The following is a 16,005-nucleotide window of genomic DNA, read 5'->3' as shown; positions in this document are numbered from 1 at the left end:
GAAATATATTTATCACTCATACCAACTATACATAAGCATAATGAATAAGGGCCCACATCAAGAAATCAAAAAAACACTTTGTCAGTATCTTTCATGTCCACTTGTATTAAACTTCCAAACTGCCTTCCAGCAGTTATTTGTCTATCAAAAACAAAAATCTTTCAGAATACATTCACATGTGAAAAGTGTAGATAGTACCAGTGAAATAGTGGCCTGTTATGATGGATAAAATATTTCTTTGCAGTTTTGGTGATTTCTGCATAATATATGTTATACAGGCCAACAAACTATTCACTGTTCATTGGTTATCACAAACAATAAAAAGATATGTCAGTAGTACAAACAAATGTAAGGGCTAGTGCAAGTAAAAGATTGCATTCATTTTGAGAATAACATTAAAAAGAAATCAATAAAAATACAGAATAAGATTCAATAAGAAGCTCTTAAGGTATATTTCTTTCACCATGTATAAATATTATAGTATTTGATTATACATATTTTATCATTTTCCATAAAAAGCAATATCTAAGAATAAACATAAAAATCTATCAAAGGACTTTCAGAAATGTTCATGCTTCTAGAGCATCATAATCAAAACTTAAGGGCTGAAAATTACAAAATGAACATCAACCTCAGCTTATACAAATATATCAAAATATAATCTTGGTATATAAGAAATCACGCTACAGTCAGGCTTGCACTGAAGAGAATGATTTAGAAGGACATGGAATGAGGTGAAAAATGCTTTCATTAATCAGTCTTCTTGCTGCCTGCTCCTGTCAGGTCCCTCTCCCCTGTAGGTGACTTTCGTGTGCCTTCTGCTCTCATTTCTGGAACAGAGGACACATTTTCTCTGGTGTCAGAGAGCGTGGAGCGACTACAGCTCTCAGGGGCAGCTTTGACGGTCTTCCCGTCAGCAGCACGTGTTCCCGAGGGCAGTCCGTTGGGCTCCTTGCTCTTGTCTGTAGAGGTCGTATCTGTCAATTGTGCCGCGAAGAGAACACGGTACAGCGCTGTCTCCAGGAATACAAACGGATAAGAGGCACCGGTCAACAGCATCCGCACCTGCCAAAGGTGTGAGAAATGAGCCGCGTGTCAAATTCAACTGCATAATGAAGGAAAAGCTTTCTGACAGCAAAATTGTGGATGTTCACCAAGAATAGTGAAATGTGAATCTTCCCTTTGTTTTCTGTGACCGATTATCCATGTGCTATAGGTACATAAAAAGTACTGCTTGAACGTGTGTGAACCCAATACGAGTGGTCGTTATTCTTGGGGGAAGAAGAATATTTAAATAAACACACAGAGTCTGAAACCACTTGTCCCAAGCGGGGTCGTGGTAAGCTGGAGCCGGGGCGTAAGGCTAGAGGGGGAGGGGGACACACCCAGGTCGGGATGTGAGTCTGTCACAAGGCACCCCAAGCGAAGCTCAAACCCCAGACCCGCCAGAGAGTAGGACCCAGTCAAACCCACTGCGCCATCGTGCCCCCTTTAAATAAACATAAAATCTTAAACTTATAAAATTAAAGTATGATTTACACACCTGATTCTGCTTAGTTTAACAAATGCAATTTAGGGTTCATTTACATTGGCACCTGTATCGTTTCCATTTTTCTACTACACTTATTTCCTCTAAACCAGCATATACAATTGGTAATTACAGACGTATTTCAGATGAGAAAGGCTGCTTCGCATTAAATAGTGATTTTTAGTAAAACTAAGGAACGCAAGGGGCTCACATACTTTCAAGTAGCACTGTATATGGTCAGTCTGGTTGATTTTAATCTTTTTCATTTGTTCACTAATTTTATTGCTGCTGCAAGGTAGTGAACCTGGAGCCAATATGAAGATATGAATACAGACAACAAATAGAGATCTTTTCTGATTTTTCTCATCTCACACTGTTACAAAGCACCACACTCTTATAGATTTACAGTTTTGAATGTTTCCAAGCAGTTTAGCTAGTGTGTCACAAACGTTTGTTTTGTGTTTAAAATGTCCTTCCATCACAGGCCTCAATTCATAAGCAATCACTATTATTTTATTTTACTTTCCACTATATGTACATCCGTACTTGCAGTTTGGACAAAATGTTAACTATGGCTCGCAAAGCAAAGTAAGCTGTTATGCAGTTTACCATTTATCAGCCTTCACCACCTTTGCGTGATCCGGTGTACATGGGAGGAATTAGTGGATGTAGCAGAGATACAAAGAAGGCTATATCACTTCAGTCACAACAAAAGTGTTCACCAAGAATCAAATAAGTTTTTTTCTTGTCAGGAATGTTCTTCTAAATCTTCTTTCAATTGAGTTCATAATATTTCATTGTATCTTTCCACTACTTTAGATAAAATGCCAGAAGCTTAAACTCCTCCTTGCACTGTCCCAATGTATAACCATAAAACGCCCATATAAACCCACCAACTCTGAATTTCCTTCATATCATGAATATAATGAGGTTGCTGTGAAATTCTGTTAATATCCTTAGGTTTAAAACACATACATTAATAACTTGTCACATGGCAATGTAGAAGAGGCTAAAAACCATCTGAAACTTTTATACACCACAATTCTAACGGGGGTTTGGTGGCGCAGCAGGTTTGACGCAGTGGGTCTGGGGTTCGAGTCCCACTTGGGGTGCCTTGCGACAGATTGGCGTCCCGTCCTGTGTGCATCCCCTCCCCCTCCAGCCTTACGCCCTGTGTGTTGCTGGGTTAGGCTCGCCGCAACCCCACTTGGGACAAGCAGTTTCAGACTGTGTGTGTCTGTGTGTGTGTGTGTGTGTGTGTGTGTGTGTGTGTCAGACTATTCTAGCAGAAAGGAACTATGCAATAAACTAACCATTACAGTTACAGCTTCTTCCTCTGAAGACTATACTACCAAAGCACGTAAGTGACAATTACATGTATAAAATAGCTGTTATTACCATATAAGTGTCATTTCTATATTATAATAGCTGCAATATTACCTTCACTAAACATACAGAAGACAATGTTGTTTTGTCATTCATAACACTTTGAAAGCTCAGCAACACCAGCGACTAAGATAACAATCGTTTGTTTTCCCCACGGTGTAAAGGATCGCAATCACCACTGATTTGGCCAGGGTTGTGACAATTTGGGAAAGAAAAGATTTAGTGAAGATATTGAGTTATCGGTTTTACAATCCCAGTTATAAAGTGGAAGCACTGATATCCAGGACACAACATTCATCTGAGGAGGAACCATATGCTCAGCAGGGCAGATGTGGATGTGCAGGGGACAGACCTTTGTGATGACAAGGAAACCCGTGTAGAGCGACATCAGCTGGTGCTGCTCCAGAGGCAGGTAGCGGTTCTGCTGCAGCGCGAAGAGAACTGCTCCTATCAAGGTTACCTTAGTGGGACTGTACAGAGACCAAACAGCAAAGGTTTAGAGAAGACTGAAGTCTGACGTTACCACTAATTATACACTATAGCAAGCATGCCCAATCCTTAAACTGACAACAGCCTGTGCCCTTCTTTCTGAGACAGATGTTCATTTATGAGGATACCATGAGGACTTTAAATGAGGTCTGTGTTCAGAATAAAAATCATTGCTAAAATGCAATTGATGCCTTAATGAAGGTTACAATAAAATTGGCACAGCCTGTTGATGCCAGGAGGGAGGCTCACCATTGCTATGCTTTGTGTTCTTTGCTGAGGTTAAAATTAGACAAGTCCATCAAAGACCAGAGCCTTCATTTACTGACACAGCTTCTCTTCAGAGTGTCGAACGGTCACCCAGAGCAGTGAGTTATTTCTTAAGACTCAGAGATCAGCAGCAGGGCTAACTGCTGTAAATAGTTATTTCTGCACTATAAAGGATGCATTTCAGGTGCGTTGGTACTCTCTGGCATGTGCATGTGAGTGAATCTATGCATGTGTGACTGCTCTGCTTTGTGCTTCCACGACAGGCTTTGCATCACCATGACCTAGCACTGGAAAAGCGGTTGTCGATAATGCATCAGTGGATATACAGCATTGTCCATTTTACTGCATCACCTTAATTTGAGAAAAGCCACATACCAGGCAAAGCAGTGTAGTGTTTTAAACACACATAATACCTGCTGCTCAAAATCTTAACAAATATTATCTGTGAAGATTTAGATTTTTGTATGTCAAATCACTGCTTTAACCATAGACCAGCAGAATTCCAGGTATGTGAATGCTTATCTTTAAAGGGGTTTTCTCTGGCTAGGTCAATGAAAACCATGTTCACTTACTATGACATCTTCAGAAGCTCATTGGTCTCAGGTTTCCACACTCCGCGAACCAGCTGCTCAAAGTTACTGATCAGACCCCCTCCAGCTCCTGAAAATGAGAAAAGTAGACAAATGTCCAATTCATCAGCACACATTGGATGGAAATGCCAGTAAAACATGAAAGTTAATGCAAAATTGATTATTTATTGATGTGTTACTGTGATAAAGGTCCCCCCCCCCCCGATCTTTGGTATTTTATTTTAAATGAAGTATTATAACATTGCAGCTAGGGATTTTTTCAGGTGATTAACTGTATCCACATACTATTTTAATTTTATCTTCAAAATATATACAAACATCCTTTTCATGTTGCATACAGCTTTGAACTAAACAACACTCAAGGAACATCACAGATACCTACAGGCTGACAACACGCACACTGTCCCATACGGGGTCGCGGGGAACCGGAGCCTAACCCGGCAACACAGGGCATAGGGAACACACCCAGGACGGGACGCCAGTCCGTCGCAAGGCACCCCAAGCGGGATTTGAACCCCAGACCCACCAGAGGGCAGGACCCGGTCCAACCCACCGCACCCCCGCTTACAACCTATCAGCTTATCTTAAAAAAAATAAAAAATAAAAAAAAAACCGGCAGAATGTCAATTTAATTCCTAAATTCAGATGTACTTCAGAACCAGAGTATATTGTAACATAGGTACCTTTGGCCCAGCCAGTGGCAACCATCACAAGCAGCCCATTCTGGTACTTCTTCTGTGCTTGTACAACCCCTCCCAAAACCTTCCAGGTGCGCGTGACCTCCTTCATGGCAGACAATACCAAACGCACCGGCAGGATGGCGGCACAGCGATAGAACAGGTCATGGGGGCAGTAGAATACCAAGTACCTGGATAAAATAAGGAAGACATTGTTTGGCAGAGCCATTCACGTTGGGATTGCAGGGTGTTATCCACTGCAGGAAAAACTGACAGTATGAGGATAATCTCCTAGCTCCTCAATAAAGTGATGTAGGGGGTCATTGCACTGGTTTAATCATTCTCACTTCAGTTATAGCATACAGGTTACTTCTAAATTATGATTTTGTATCTTTGTCATATATTTTGTTATTCATTTTGTTCTTCATTGTCTTTGTCGGTATAACTAGACTTTGTTGTTATGTGTCCGGTCTGTTGTTAAGTGTCATGTTCAGCTGCTGTGTGTGAATTTCCCTACAGGGATTAAAAAGTGTTATCTTGTCCTACAAAAAAGGAGAGGGAGGGGGGAGAGGAGGAAAAGAAAAAACCTGTCTACTTTGTCATTCCCATAATATGTTGAGGACATACACAGGGGTGAAACAACATTTCTCCTGGACCATGGTGGGGACACAGAACAACATACACTATTACTACTACAAAAATTTACAACAACAAGCTACAAAACTAAACACACTCCAGAATAAAGGGCAGTGCACAAATCTTATACATGTATCAAATGTAGTCAGTATGGGGTTCCATTTCTACATAAATCATTCAAAGTCTTAAAAAAACTAAAAGGAGTGCAATAAAAAAATAATTTTGTAATTAAAGCTATGTAAATAAAATCAAAACACTCAACTCTTGTTTTGAGACAGCGTTCTTAGTACTATAGTCTAAGTAATAACTTCTGGTATTTACACATTTGTTCAGATATTTTATGTAAAGAGGCAAACTTACATTAATATAATAGTCCCAGCTTTCAAAGTGCTGTATTATATAGACTAATATATTACACATGAGTAATTCTAATACTAATTCTATGGGCCTACTGCCAGTCTACTTCTGGTTTCATTAACTGCTCATTTTATCTTAATCACAACTAGCAAAAAACTTTCTGCAAATTAGTAATTACATTTATCATGAAAAAGGAATTAAATGAATTTACACTTTCATGCATGTGATAAAACTTAAATCTGCAATTTAATTATTCTCAGAAGGGACATCAAGTGTATAATGTGCATGTTCTTCTTGGGCAGAAGATCAATTAGCCCCATCAAAAAGTTTTATGGATTCCCTGCCCCTACAGTACACTTCATAGCTTCACAAAGAGTTTTATTTCTCATTTTTTTTGGCCGGTGAGAAAGTCAATTTTTCAGACTTTAGTTCCACAAATAGTCTTTGTTTCAGCCACATCTATTAGGCACACAGTTGTGAACTTCACCGAACTGTTTTAAACAGTACAATTCCATTGGAAAATGTTTCGCTATCATAACAAATGCTCTGAACACAAAAAATAAATAAGACAATAAATAATTCTTAGGAAGCACTTTTTCTTCCAAAGACAACAAGAAGTTTATCTGGGAATGTTCATTCATTAAATTAGTTGCAGAGTGATTAACTTTCATTACAAAGAACCTCAGTTATTAATAGTCACAGTAAAATAAAGGCTGTTGTCATAAAGTAATTTCCTGTGTACCACACTGAATACCCCATCATAGCTCACACGAAACCGCAGTTTCAGCTGTTACTCCCAGAAGGCGAAAGGTGTCAGGACTCACCAGGCCAGGGTGGCCAGTAGCATGTTGGTGTTGTTGGAAAGTGGAGCCACTGGTGCCTCGGCAAGCAGCATGCCTGAGAGGATCGCCCCTCCAAAACAGTAGAGCATGGAGCTGAACCAGCAGGCCACAGGGCTGCGCCGCGCCACCTCCACCGCCCCTGTAACCCAGACACAGATACCACTGCACTGTCTGCTTCTGCCACCGCAGATCCTCTCATGTATGTATTGATTATTGGTCACACAATAGTGAATATTAATATAAACAGCACCAAAATACTGTACACTTAGGCCTACCCTGATTCACGTTGCCACTCTAATAACATTTTGATTTTAGTGACTATTTAGAGGGTATTGGGTTCCCCTTGCACAGCGGTACAGCAGGTTAACACTGGTGTCTCTCAGTTGCTACACTGTGCTTTCTAACATAGGTTCAAATCCAGCTCAGTCCATGCAGACTTTATATGATACTTCGTGTTTGCGCGAGTTTCCTCGCATAGACACGTGTGAAAGAAGACAACTATAAACTCCTTCCTTACCGTGAAAACCACACCAGTGGTTGGCATGAGTCAAAATTTCACTCATCACTTACTGTACTTCACCTAGACTCCCAAGGTGAATGTTTTACACCAGGGTCAAATTTGCACTTTTTTTTTTTTTTTTTAAAAAGTTTACACAACTGGCAAAGAGCTTCACTTTTTGTCCATATAAGTTCATCATTCATTCAGACTTTCACCAGAACACAAAAACTCTTTTTTTTTTTAAATATGTGAAACATTGTCAGTTACTGGACAAATGCAGAAAGAAGTCATTATTTTACCATGGTAAATTCAATTCCCTTCCACTGAGAATTCTGGAGCCAAATCAAACACCGACACTTATGGAAAAAATTTTTTTTTTTAAAAAAATGACAATACAGCAGCCAAAATATAAACCAAAAGCTCAAAGACAACACACGCATTTGTCAGTAATGACATTCTGACACGGAGACGCAGGACATTACAATAATTAGGAATGCAAATAAATTTTCCAGCTGTTGTAAATGTTAACATATTGGCAGAGCAGTGGCTACACCAACATACTATATGTTGACAATTAGGGCTCTGACACATTTTTGAAAGTGCTATTAATTCTCAAATGTTATGGATATAACAAAAGGGATTTTTTTTTTTTTTATAAATTGTACTAAAAAACAAAAATGAAGTCTAACCTTAGTTTTCAGTTCCACGACTTTTGATTGTGTATAATACTGATTTATTCCCAATAAATTAGAATTACAATTCAAATTCCAACACAGTTCAAAGTACACTAACATCCTAAAACTTGAAACCCTTGTTAAGTCATACTAATAACTCAGATTTTTCTAAAAGCAGACATGACATTTCATTTCATATGTCCCTCTAGCATTTAGTACATTAAGTTAAGAACGCTTAGAAGTTTGGCTACAGCAATACTTATTTATTCGGCAAAAGTACACAGTTGGGTATTTTACTACGACAATTCGAGGACCTTTTCTCCAATTATAGAAAACACTTCAGGTTGCTGCAAATTTTTGTTTTAACTACCATATACATGCTATCAAAATAAATAACCTTGTATTTTTTTTTTAGCTTGTCTTTTCTTGAAAGAGTAAATATTCCTTCAATTTGTATTTATATTTTGTGGACATTTATTGCAGGATTGAATTTGTATCTTTTCTTCGTATTCAAATGATTTTTAATCTTCCAGCCATTAAATAGCACCATGTTGATTAAACAGAACAAAATATGATGGCCATGTAAACTTCCATGAAATACCTTTACTAAAGTGAACTGCAATTTCTAAACAAACACCATACGGAACCTAAAAGAATGCAAATTTAAAAAACTTATATTTGCATTCTGTACATTTGAAAAAAAAAAAAAAAAAAAAAATTTAGAAATGCCACTAAGAATTTATTTAAAATCCATGCCAGGCAACTTTAATCCATATTTAAGCAGTCAAACATATCCAGACTATAATTCTTGTAAAACTCAAACTGTTAATTTGCATATATTAACATCTCTAGGAGTGAATTCACACAATCCGTACATACTATAAAGTGAATTAATTGACATGAAGGATTTTCCTGCTTTCCCCTGTTCGAAGATACGTTTACAGATTCTTTTGGGTGATGTGCCAGGAATAATTTTTTTGTATTTTATGAGGAAAAATTCACTGGAGAACTTCAAAGTTGGAATACAGGGTTAGATTTTCGAAATTTTCACATGGGCTGAAGGTGGGGGTGTGTTGGTGCTAGAGAAAGTTGGACCATCCAAGGTAAGATTCCATATAGCCAGTGTAATTCTGGTTGGACAGTTGTAAACTAAAACATACAAAAACAGACATTTTTAACCCTGTGACAAAGTCAAAACTGAACTGATTTATTACAAAAACAATTATTTTAATAAATTTTACAATTCTCCACTCAAATCAAATTGCACTGAGGAATATATGACAAAGATATTTCACTCCTGTATTCTATCTATAATATATAGTTTACTTTTTCGGGTGCATAATATAAATGTAACAAAAGGCTTCTCTTTAATTTCGATAAACTTTTTTTTAGTTTACAAAGTCCAGGGAAATGTTTCGCAGTTTCTGCGACAAATAACATTTACACGATAAAAACACGTGGGGGGGGTAAACACTTTGCTACAGTGCAGTACACAGCACCGCTTGATGCAGATGGCTATTGCCACATGGGTGCAGTATCCATCTGAAGACACAAGCAACGTACAACAAGGGACTTTCTGCATCACGCTGGCTTACGATACATACTTTACTGCACTATAAAACAATTATTACCATTAAGCCTTTGTAATCTCAAATCATTTTTACTTGCCCAATGTGAGAAATTTGTGCTAGACAGCCTGAATGTTATTATCAGTAAGTCAAAAGTAATTGCTGTGATGACAGAAAAAGTTCTTCATTGCAAACTTCAAAACACGAGAGCATCATGAAGAGGAGGGAACATTGAGCGGCAGGCATGCACCAGATGAGGGACAAAGCCATACTGAAGGAGGACTCAGTCGTAACAGGTTGTCAGTCAGTGATCGTGATAATGCAAATGATCGGCGGAAGGGGGGGGTCATGGCTTATAACATACCTCTCTACTGGAAGACATAACCTGAAATATTATTGAAAGCAATTCATTAATCATTGGACATGCATAAGAAAAAACAATCTCCATAATGAAATTTGTTCAGCATAAAAGGTTCAAGAACAAAAAATTCAAACACAAATTTAAAGCATATTTTTAATGCAGTATACAGTTAGAGCTTATCTACAGGCAAACAGGTTAGCCTAAAGATAATGAAGTCACTGCTGGTACAGGGGGCCCTGCATACAACACTAATATGAGCTGAAAAAATTCATGTATATATCGTACAGCTCTTTTTTCCCCTTTAAAATAATGCACAATGTTGTTCGTTGGGAGCGTACAGCTACATTTCCCCTGTCTGGCATTAAATGTATTTCACCAATCAGTTAACTAAAATCGGTCATATTTAAAACAAAATACCACGTTATGTTTACATAAGGTTAAGAACAGAGTTTAAATATACATTTTAGAATCATGCATCTGCATACAAGTCTCTCTTTCTGCTAATGTAAAGAAGACATTGTATTTTCTAAGAGATGTACACTGCTTTGGAGAAACGCATCTGCTAAATTAATTAATGTAAATTTTTCAGCAAAAATATATATTTACCTAATCATTAGAGTACATGATACCTTTCAGTCCTCATTCTTTGGTATTCAACTGATTTAATAGTTAGTTATTCTGATTACTGATTTTGTTATTCAACCAATTTAATAGCAAGTTACTGTATTTGGATAAATTCTTAGGATGCTGTCCATACATTAGGGCAGCAAAGTGAATCAAATGTAGTAGTAGCAGGACTGAGCAACTGTCACAGTACATATCTTTTATGGTACTGTACAAATCATTTTAAAAACATTTTATCATTTTTTAAATACATCCTTAATTGTTTTAAGTTCTGACAAATAAAAATGGATCTTATGAGATATTGTGCATACCGCTGCGGTTCTAGCTACATATCTGCAGGCGGGGATTTTTAAATCATGACATGGACACAAATAAGGAGCAACACATCTGCAAAATACTGCAAAGCAGGGAACTGCACAACAAGGTCCCTCTGTATACCAGCATCCTGCCCTCATCTCCGGGACAGCAACAATTAGAGTGATGAAGACTGAATCCTGTCTAGACCAGGCTCATGCTCACATGCATAGACTTTACTATGTATTACTTAGTAGCTACCAGCCACCTTTTCCCATGGTGCACCAAAGCAGGTAGTGTGGGATGAATAATAATTATTGCTTTGCTCACACCCCCCACAAAGAAACTTACAGAATTCGGCCCATATACCTGTCTAGGTCTTTAAAATGAGGCAATTCAAGGTTTTTTACTCAAGGGTATTACAGCAACAACAGGATTTCACTCAGCAGCCTTCAGGTTTCAAGTCCATGTCCTTAACCACAATGCTACCTACTTTGTAGCGGAAATGATGTTGTCACATTGGTGGACAGAGGCATCATGAAAGGTAAGTGTAGCACGCTGAGGTGGTGGAGACGGGGGCAAAGCAGCCACAGCTGTGGCTGATTACACTCCCCATTTCTTCCCCGGTGCCCAGCAGTAGAAAGAAGAGATCGAGGAGGAGAACGAGACAGAGGCGAACCCGATCCCAGAGACGACGCCCGCGTACCGACTGTCCCGACTCTCCCAGCCCGACCCGCACCTCATCCTACCTGTTCCCTGGTCCCCCTTTTCCATCCCCTTCCTTCACCCTACTCTAAGGGCAAATAAAAGCCTTCAACGGGCAACTGCACTTCTTGTCTCCTGCCTCGTCTCTTACAGTAGCATTGAAAAAAAACTTCAGCAGCAGCTTATTCAACAAGAAACGGAAGTACAGAATTTATTTCAGTAATTCTAAGCCCGATGACAAGAAAAAAGAAACATACCATGTACATACATACATACATACATACCAATACCAAATAAAATGCAAACTATGAAAACAGCTTTCTTTTTTCTACCTTCCAGTTTCTCCAGTGATCTGCCATGCCGGCCTATTTATAAAAAAAAAAAAAAAAAAAAAAAAAAACTGATTTTATTAAGTCCAAAAGATGTAACAGCTAATCCTCATTCAGTGACAACCTGGTTTAAGGCTGAACTGTAGGCTAGAGCACTTTAACGTAGTTCAGCGGTTTCATAAAGTGTGACTGGGGACAGTAATGACCATCTGTTCAATTCCAAAATGTTATGTGGAACACTTAAACACAGGTACCCATGTGCAGCCATATGAGAACTACTCATTTCCAGCAAGAGTCCCTTTAAACAGCACTCATTCATTCAGCCTTGTTTTCAAACTATGCTTCTTGCAAGCTTCAAGAACAGTTTACATTTGAAAGATTAATATTAAATGGTTAAAAAGTGTGCTCATTAGAGTTCATTGAGAGCTGGAAGCCAAAAACACACTTATCGGGGAGTTTCACAAGTACTGGTGTGGGGAAGTAGGTTGTGAACTCAGTCACTGACACCAGTGCATGTCTGCAGACACTCCAGAGATTGTAAACAGCCGTTTTAAAAAAAAAAAAAAAAAAAAAAATACTGCAAATGCAATAAAGTCGCAATAAAAGTACTCAATAAATATCATGTGTCTAAAGAAGCAGAAGTAAGCAGGAACATGGTTACTTCCTATTTTTAAATTTTCTAATCTCATTAAGTGTCATTCCTTATTTCACTTTACAGTGTTTGAAATACAGCAAATGTTTTATGACTTGTTTTATAAATAACTAATGAATACAGGAACCTTCACTGACTATCAATGCAAAAACAGAGGATTTGAGTGCAAGTGAAGCCGTTCAAAGTTCAAGACCCTAATATTAATCTACTTGGCTTCACTATGTAATGTAAAGGTTATGGTAATGTCCACATGCTCGCACACCGCCGGTGAACAGGGTGGAATGAGTCCAGGTCCAGCCTTTTCTCTGCTCAGTTGCAGCCCAAGCTGTAGACACAGCAGGCACTCTAATGCCTTCAGTTCAAAAGGGCACTCTTGGATGTACATGGTTGAGCAATTCAAATTATGTTAAATTCAGACTGGTATAGATATTCTTTATATATACACACCAATCCTGTCTCCCCCCCCCGAGTTTTAATATGAATGTAAAAATGGTGAGGCACGACAGTACTGACAATTATCAAACACTGAGAATTTTTAACTTTTTAATTTTTAACTCGATACTACAGGGCTCCAAGTTTCAATTCTTGTAGGCAGTGTATGGAATTTCTGCAGCAACAGTAAAGCTGTTGCACAGCCTTTTATAAAATGATGGTAATGTATCATATAGGGTATTATAATGATAATATAATGTACACACACACACACACACACACACCCGCTTGTCCCGGGTGGGGTCGCGGCAAACCGGAGCCTAACCGGGCAACACAGGGCGCAAAGCTGGAGGGCAGGAAACATACCCAGGACGGGACGCCACTCCATGGCAAGGCATCCCAAGCAGGACTCGAACCCGAACCCGAGACCCACCACAGAGGAGGCCCCAGCCAAACTCACATTGCCACCACGCAATAGAAAATGCTATATTCATGAAAATTATGTCAAATTCATTACTAATATACATTTCTCGAGTCAGTACACGGTGCAATAAAAAGGATCTATTGATTTTTTTTTTAGTGTACGTAGGTGTAGTATTGCTACCCTGGTCTTCTCAGCATTGGAGTACTGAAAAGTTTCTTTGGAAATGTGTGGAGTAAAACCTGTATGTGAATGACAAGTTTCAAAAACTGTATGACAGCGACTGCTGCTGCAAATTGAATACAGGGATGTCGCCCATTTGACCCCCGTTCAATGACTGACCCATCGTACAGCGGGGTGATTTTTACTGGAGCGATTCAGGGTAAGTACCATGCAAGGAAGCAGCTCTTACCATGACACCACCTGCTGCACACAAGCCCAGCAAAGCTCAAGAGCTCAGTTTAACAAGGGAGCCAAACAACACGGTTAAAAATAGGCCTGTTCTGTAAAATATCCTCCGGTAACATTGTGCCACTATGTAACAAAAGAGATGTGCCGGAAAAGGTCAGCGGCAAAATAAACACCCACCTGTCCGCCACCATTACCAGACTGTCCGTCATACATCATCCGAGTGCATTATATTCCATCTACGTGGCTATTGTCAGGATGTAGATGTCCCCTTTTACTGTGCTCGTGTCCTTTTGCTGAAGATCTCAGAAAAAAAAAAATATCGCACAAAGGAAAGAAGATACATGAACCTCGGGCACTTGGGGGGGGTTCAAAGGAAAGGTAATTCCCCCTTCATTTAGTCCCTGGGGATTGGGGGGGGGGGGGGGGGGGGGGGGGTGACATTCCATTTACATGGACTATGCAAACTAGGAAGTGTATGCAAACAATGGAGAGCGTTCAAGACCTGTATAACATAAAACGCGTGTGATAAAAATCAAACACCCTGAAATGGGTATTTTGTCCTGATCACCGTTTTTGAGCCACGTGAAGTAACTTTGTGCCAATATTGGTCTACCGCGAGGGCTCGAGGCACTTCTTCGCTTTTGACGCCGAGGAAGACGAGCTCAGTAGTGTAGTTCAGAGATGCTTAACACATTTCGAACAAGTAGAAACGTCAGTGTGCGTGGAGTTTTTGTGTGTGTGTACAAACACACAGGAGCGATCGTGCAGGAAACGGGCCACGTCACCCCCGGCGGAGTGCCGAAGCCGGAACACTATAGTATGTATGTATGAGGCCTGGTAGGGGTGAGGTACATTACTGTATGAGGCCTGTTAGCCCACGGCCCCAGATGTAGCCCGTGCACCGTGGTGGTAACAAACCGCTATCGCGAGCCGCACACTCAAGACACTCGCCGCCGCGTCACGACTCACCACATGCGCGAGACACCGGGAACAGAGAGAAACCGGCGGGAGATCCCTCCTCCTGAAACCCAAACAACAAGGCCGTGCAACTTGTGTCTTTTCGTGCTTCTTCGGCTAAACCTCGTGAATACATGATGATCATGCTCCTCTCGCACACACACGACCGTCGAAAAGACGCCGCTTAGTTTCGGAGGGAATAACACAGAAAATTCTGTCAGAAGCCTCATTATTAAAACAGCCTCTTTGCTTCGCTGAGTCCTTTGTGACGGCTCCACTCCTGAACCCTGTCATTCACAGGTGTAACTGAATCATTAACTACGACATACTCAACACACACACTTTAGTTTACTCACAGTGAGTTGCCGACACACACACAGCATGATGACAGTAGCCCCCTCCCCAGACGGATTATGCGCTCTTTCTTACCTGGCTGCTCCTTCAGAGCCATTACCGACACGATGTAATGTGCCGTGTCGAAGAGGGGGAACATTGACAGCTTGGACATCCCGAGGGACAGTTCGTTCACACTGTGAAATGTGAACAGATCCATTTTTCCTTCACGCTCTCTCTCGTTCCTGTGTTTCTGCTGCTGTGAGGTCAGTGCGGGTTTTCACAGCAACGACGCGAGCATCGCTCCAGTGGGGTTACCCGGGTAACACGACCCTGGCAGACGCGTGCCGTCTCTAGCTGCCGACAGCTGTGTTTTGAGGCGCGGGGGGGGGGGGGGAGAGAGAGCTCACGAGCTGCTGCCCCTCATTCCAACCAGCGACCCCCAATGGCCTGTGTATTTCACAGATCGCTCCGCCCGCCATGACGTTGTTGACGCTCGCCGGTTTGCAATTCCGCCAATATGGCGGACGGTGCAGGAGCTGCTCTCATTGGCTGGCAGCCGTCGCTTCAGTTCTGCCGCAAATCGGCGGCTCCTGCACGTAGTGGTGTATTTGTACTAACTTCAGTGTGTGCACTGTCGTAGTTCTCAGTCTAGGCACTTAAAAGTTGTATTTGTTTAATGTTTTTTCTCAGAAACAAAACATAAAACATTCTCAGCATTTATTGAGATATAAATTCTGGTATGGAAAAAAGGTGGGGAGTGCCGTTTTAGTCTAAGCTCACCTCTGCCAAGCCAAGGGTGCATGATTAAGTACACTTACATTTATTTGTTTGGCAAAGTCTTTTCTCCAAGGCAACATTCACCACAAAGAAGAATTCAATGAGCGCATCACATCAATAGTGTAACTGTCACAACAGGGTTGAAAGCCAAGGTCCACCAGAGGTGCCATCTGAGATACATCATCATGTAATT

The 16,005-nt window shown here is 40.2% G+C and overlaps 1 protein-coding gene across 2 annotated transcripts; it reads right to left on the bottom strand.

The window, feature by feature from the left end:
* Positions 1-511: 511 nt before the first annotated feature.
* On the bottom strand, positions 512-15,468 carry tmem38b (transmembrane protein 38B). 2 transcript variants are annotated; one of them, XM_018748337.2, is made up of 7 exons: positions 15,129-15,192; positions 9,878-9,898; positions 6,755-6,911; positions 4,944-5,128; positions 4,243-4,330; positions 3,267-3,384; positions 512-1,065 (listed from the first exon to the last, which is right to left on the bottom strand). In XM_018748337.2, the coding sequence occupies exons 3-7, from the start codon at positions 6,859-6,861 to the stop codon at positions 751-753; spliced, it is 813 nt and encodes a 270-aa protein (XP_018603853.1). In that variant the 5' UTR covers positions 6,862-6,911; positions 9,878-9,898; positions 15,129-15,192; the 3' UTR covers positions 512-750. The 2 variants fall into 2 exon arrangements, with proteins under 2 accessions (XP_018603853.1, XP_018603845.1); XM_018748329.2 differs by lacking the exon at positions 9,878-9,898 and having other exon boundaries at positions 518-1,065; positions 15,129-15,468.
* Between the last annotated feature and the right edge of the window lie 537 nt (positions 15,469-16,005).

The sequence above is a fragment of the Scleropages formosus genome, chromosome 6 (genome assembly GCF_900964775.1).
Source record: "Scleropages formosus chromosome 6, fSclFor1.1, whole genome shotgun sequence".
In the NCBI taxonomy this organism is placed as follows: Eukaryota; Metazoa; Chordata; class Actinopteri; order Osteoglossiformes; family Osteoglossidae; genus Scleropages; species Scleropages formosus.
Note: the sequence above shows the minus strand (reverse complement) of the source record. Positions and strands in the feature narration are given on the sequence as shown.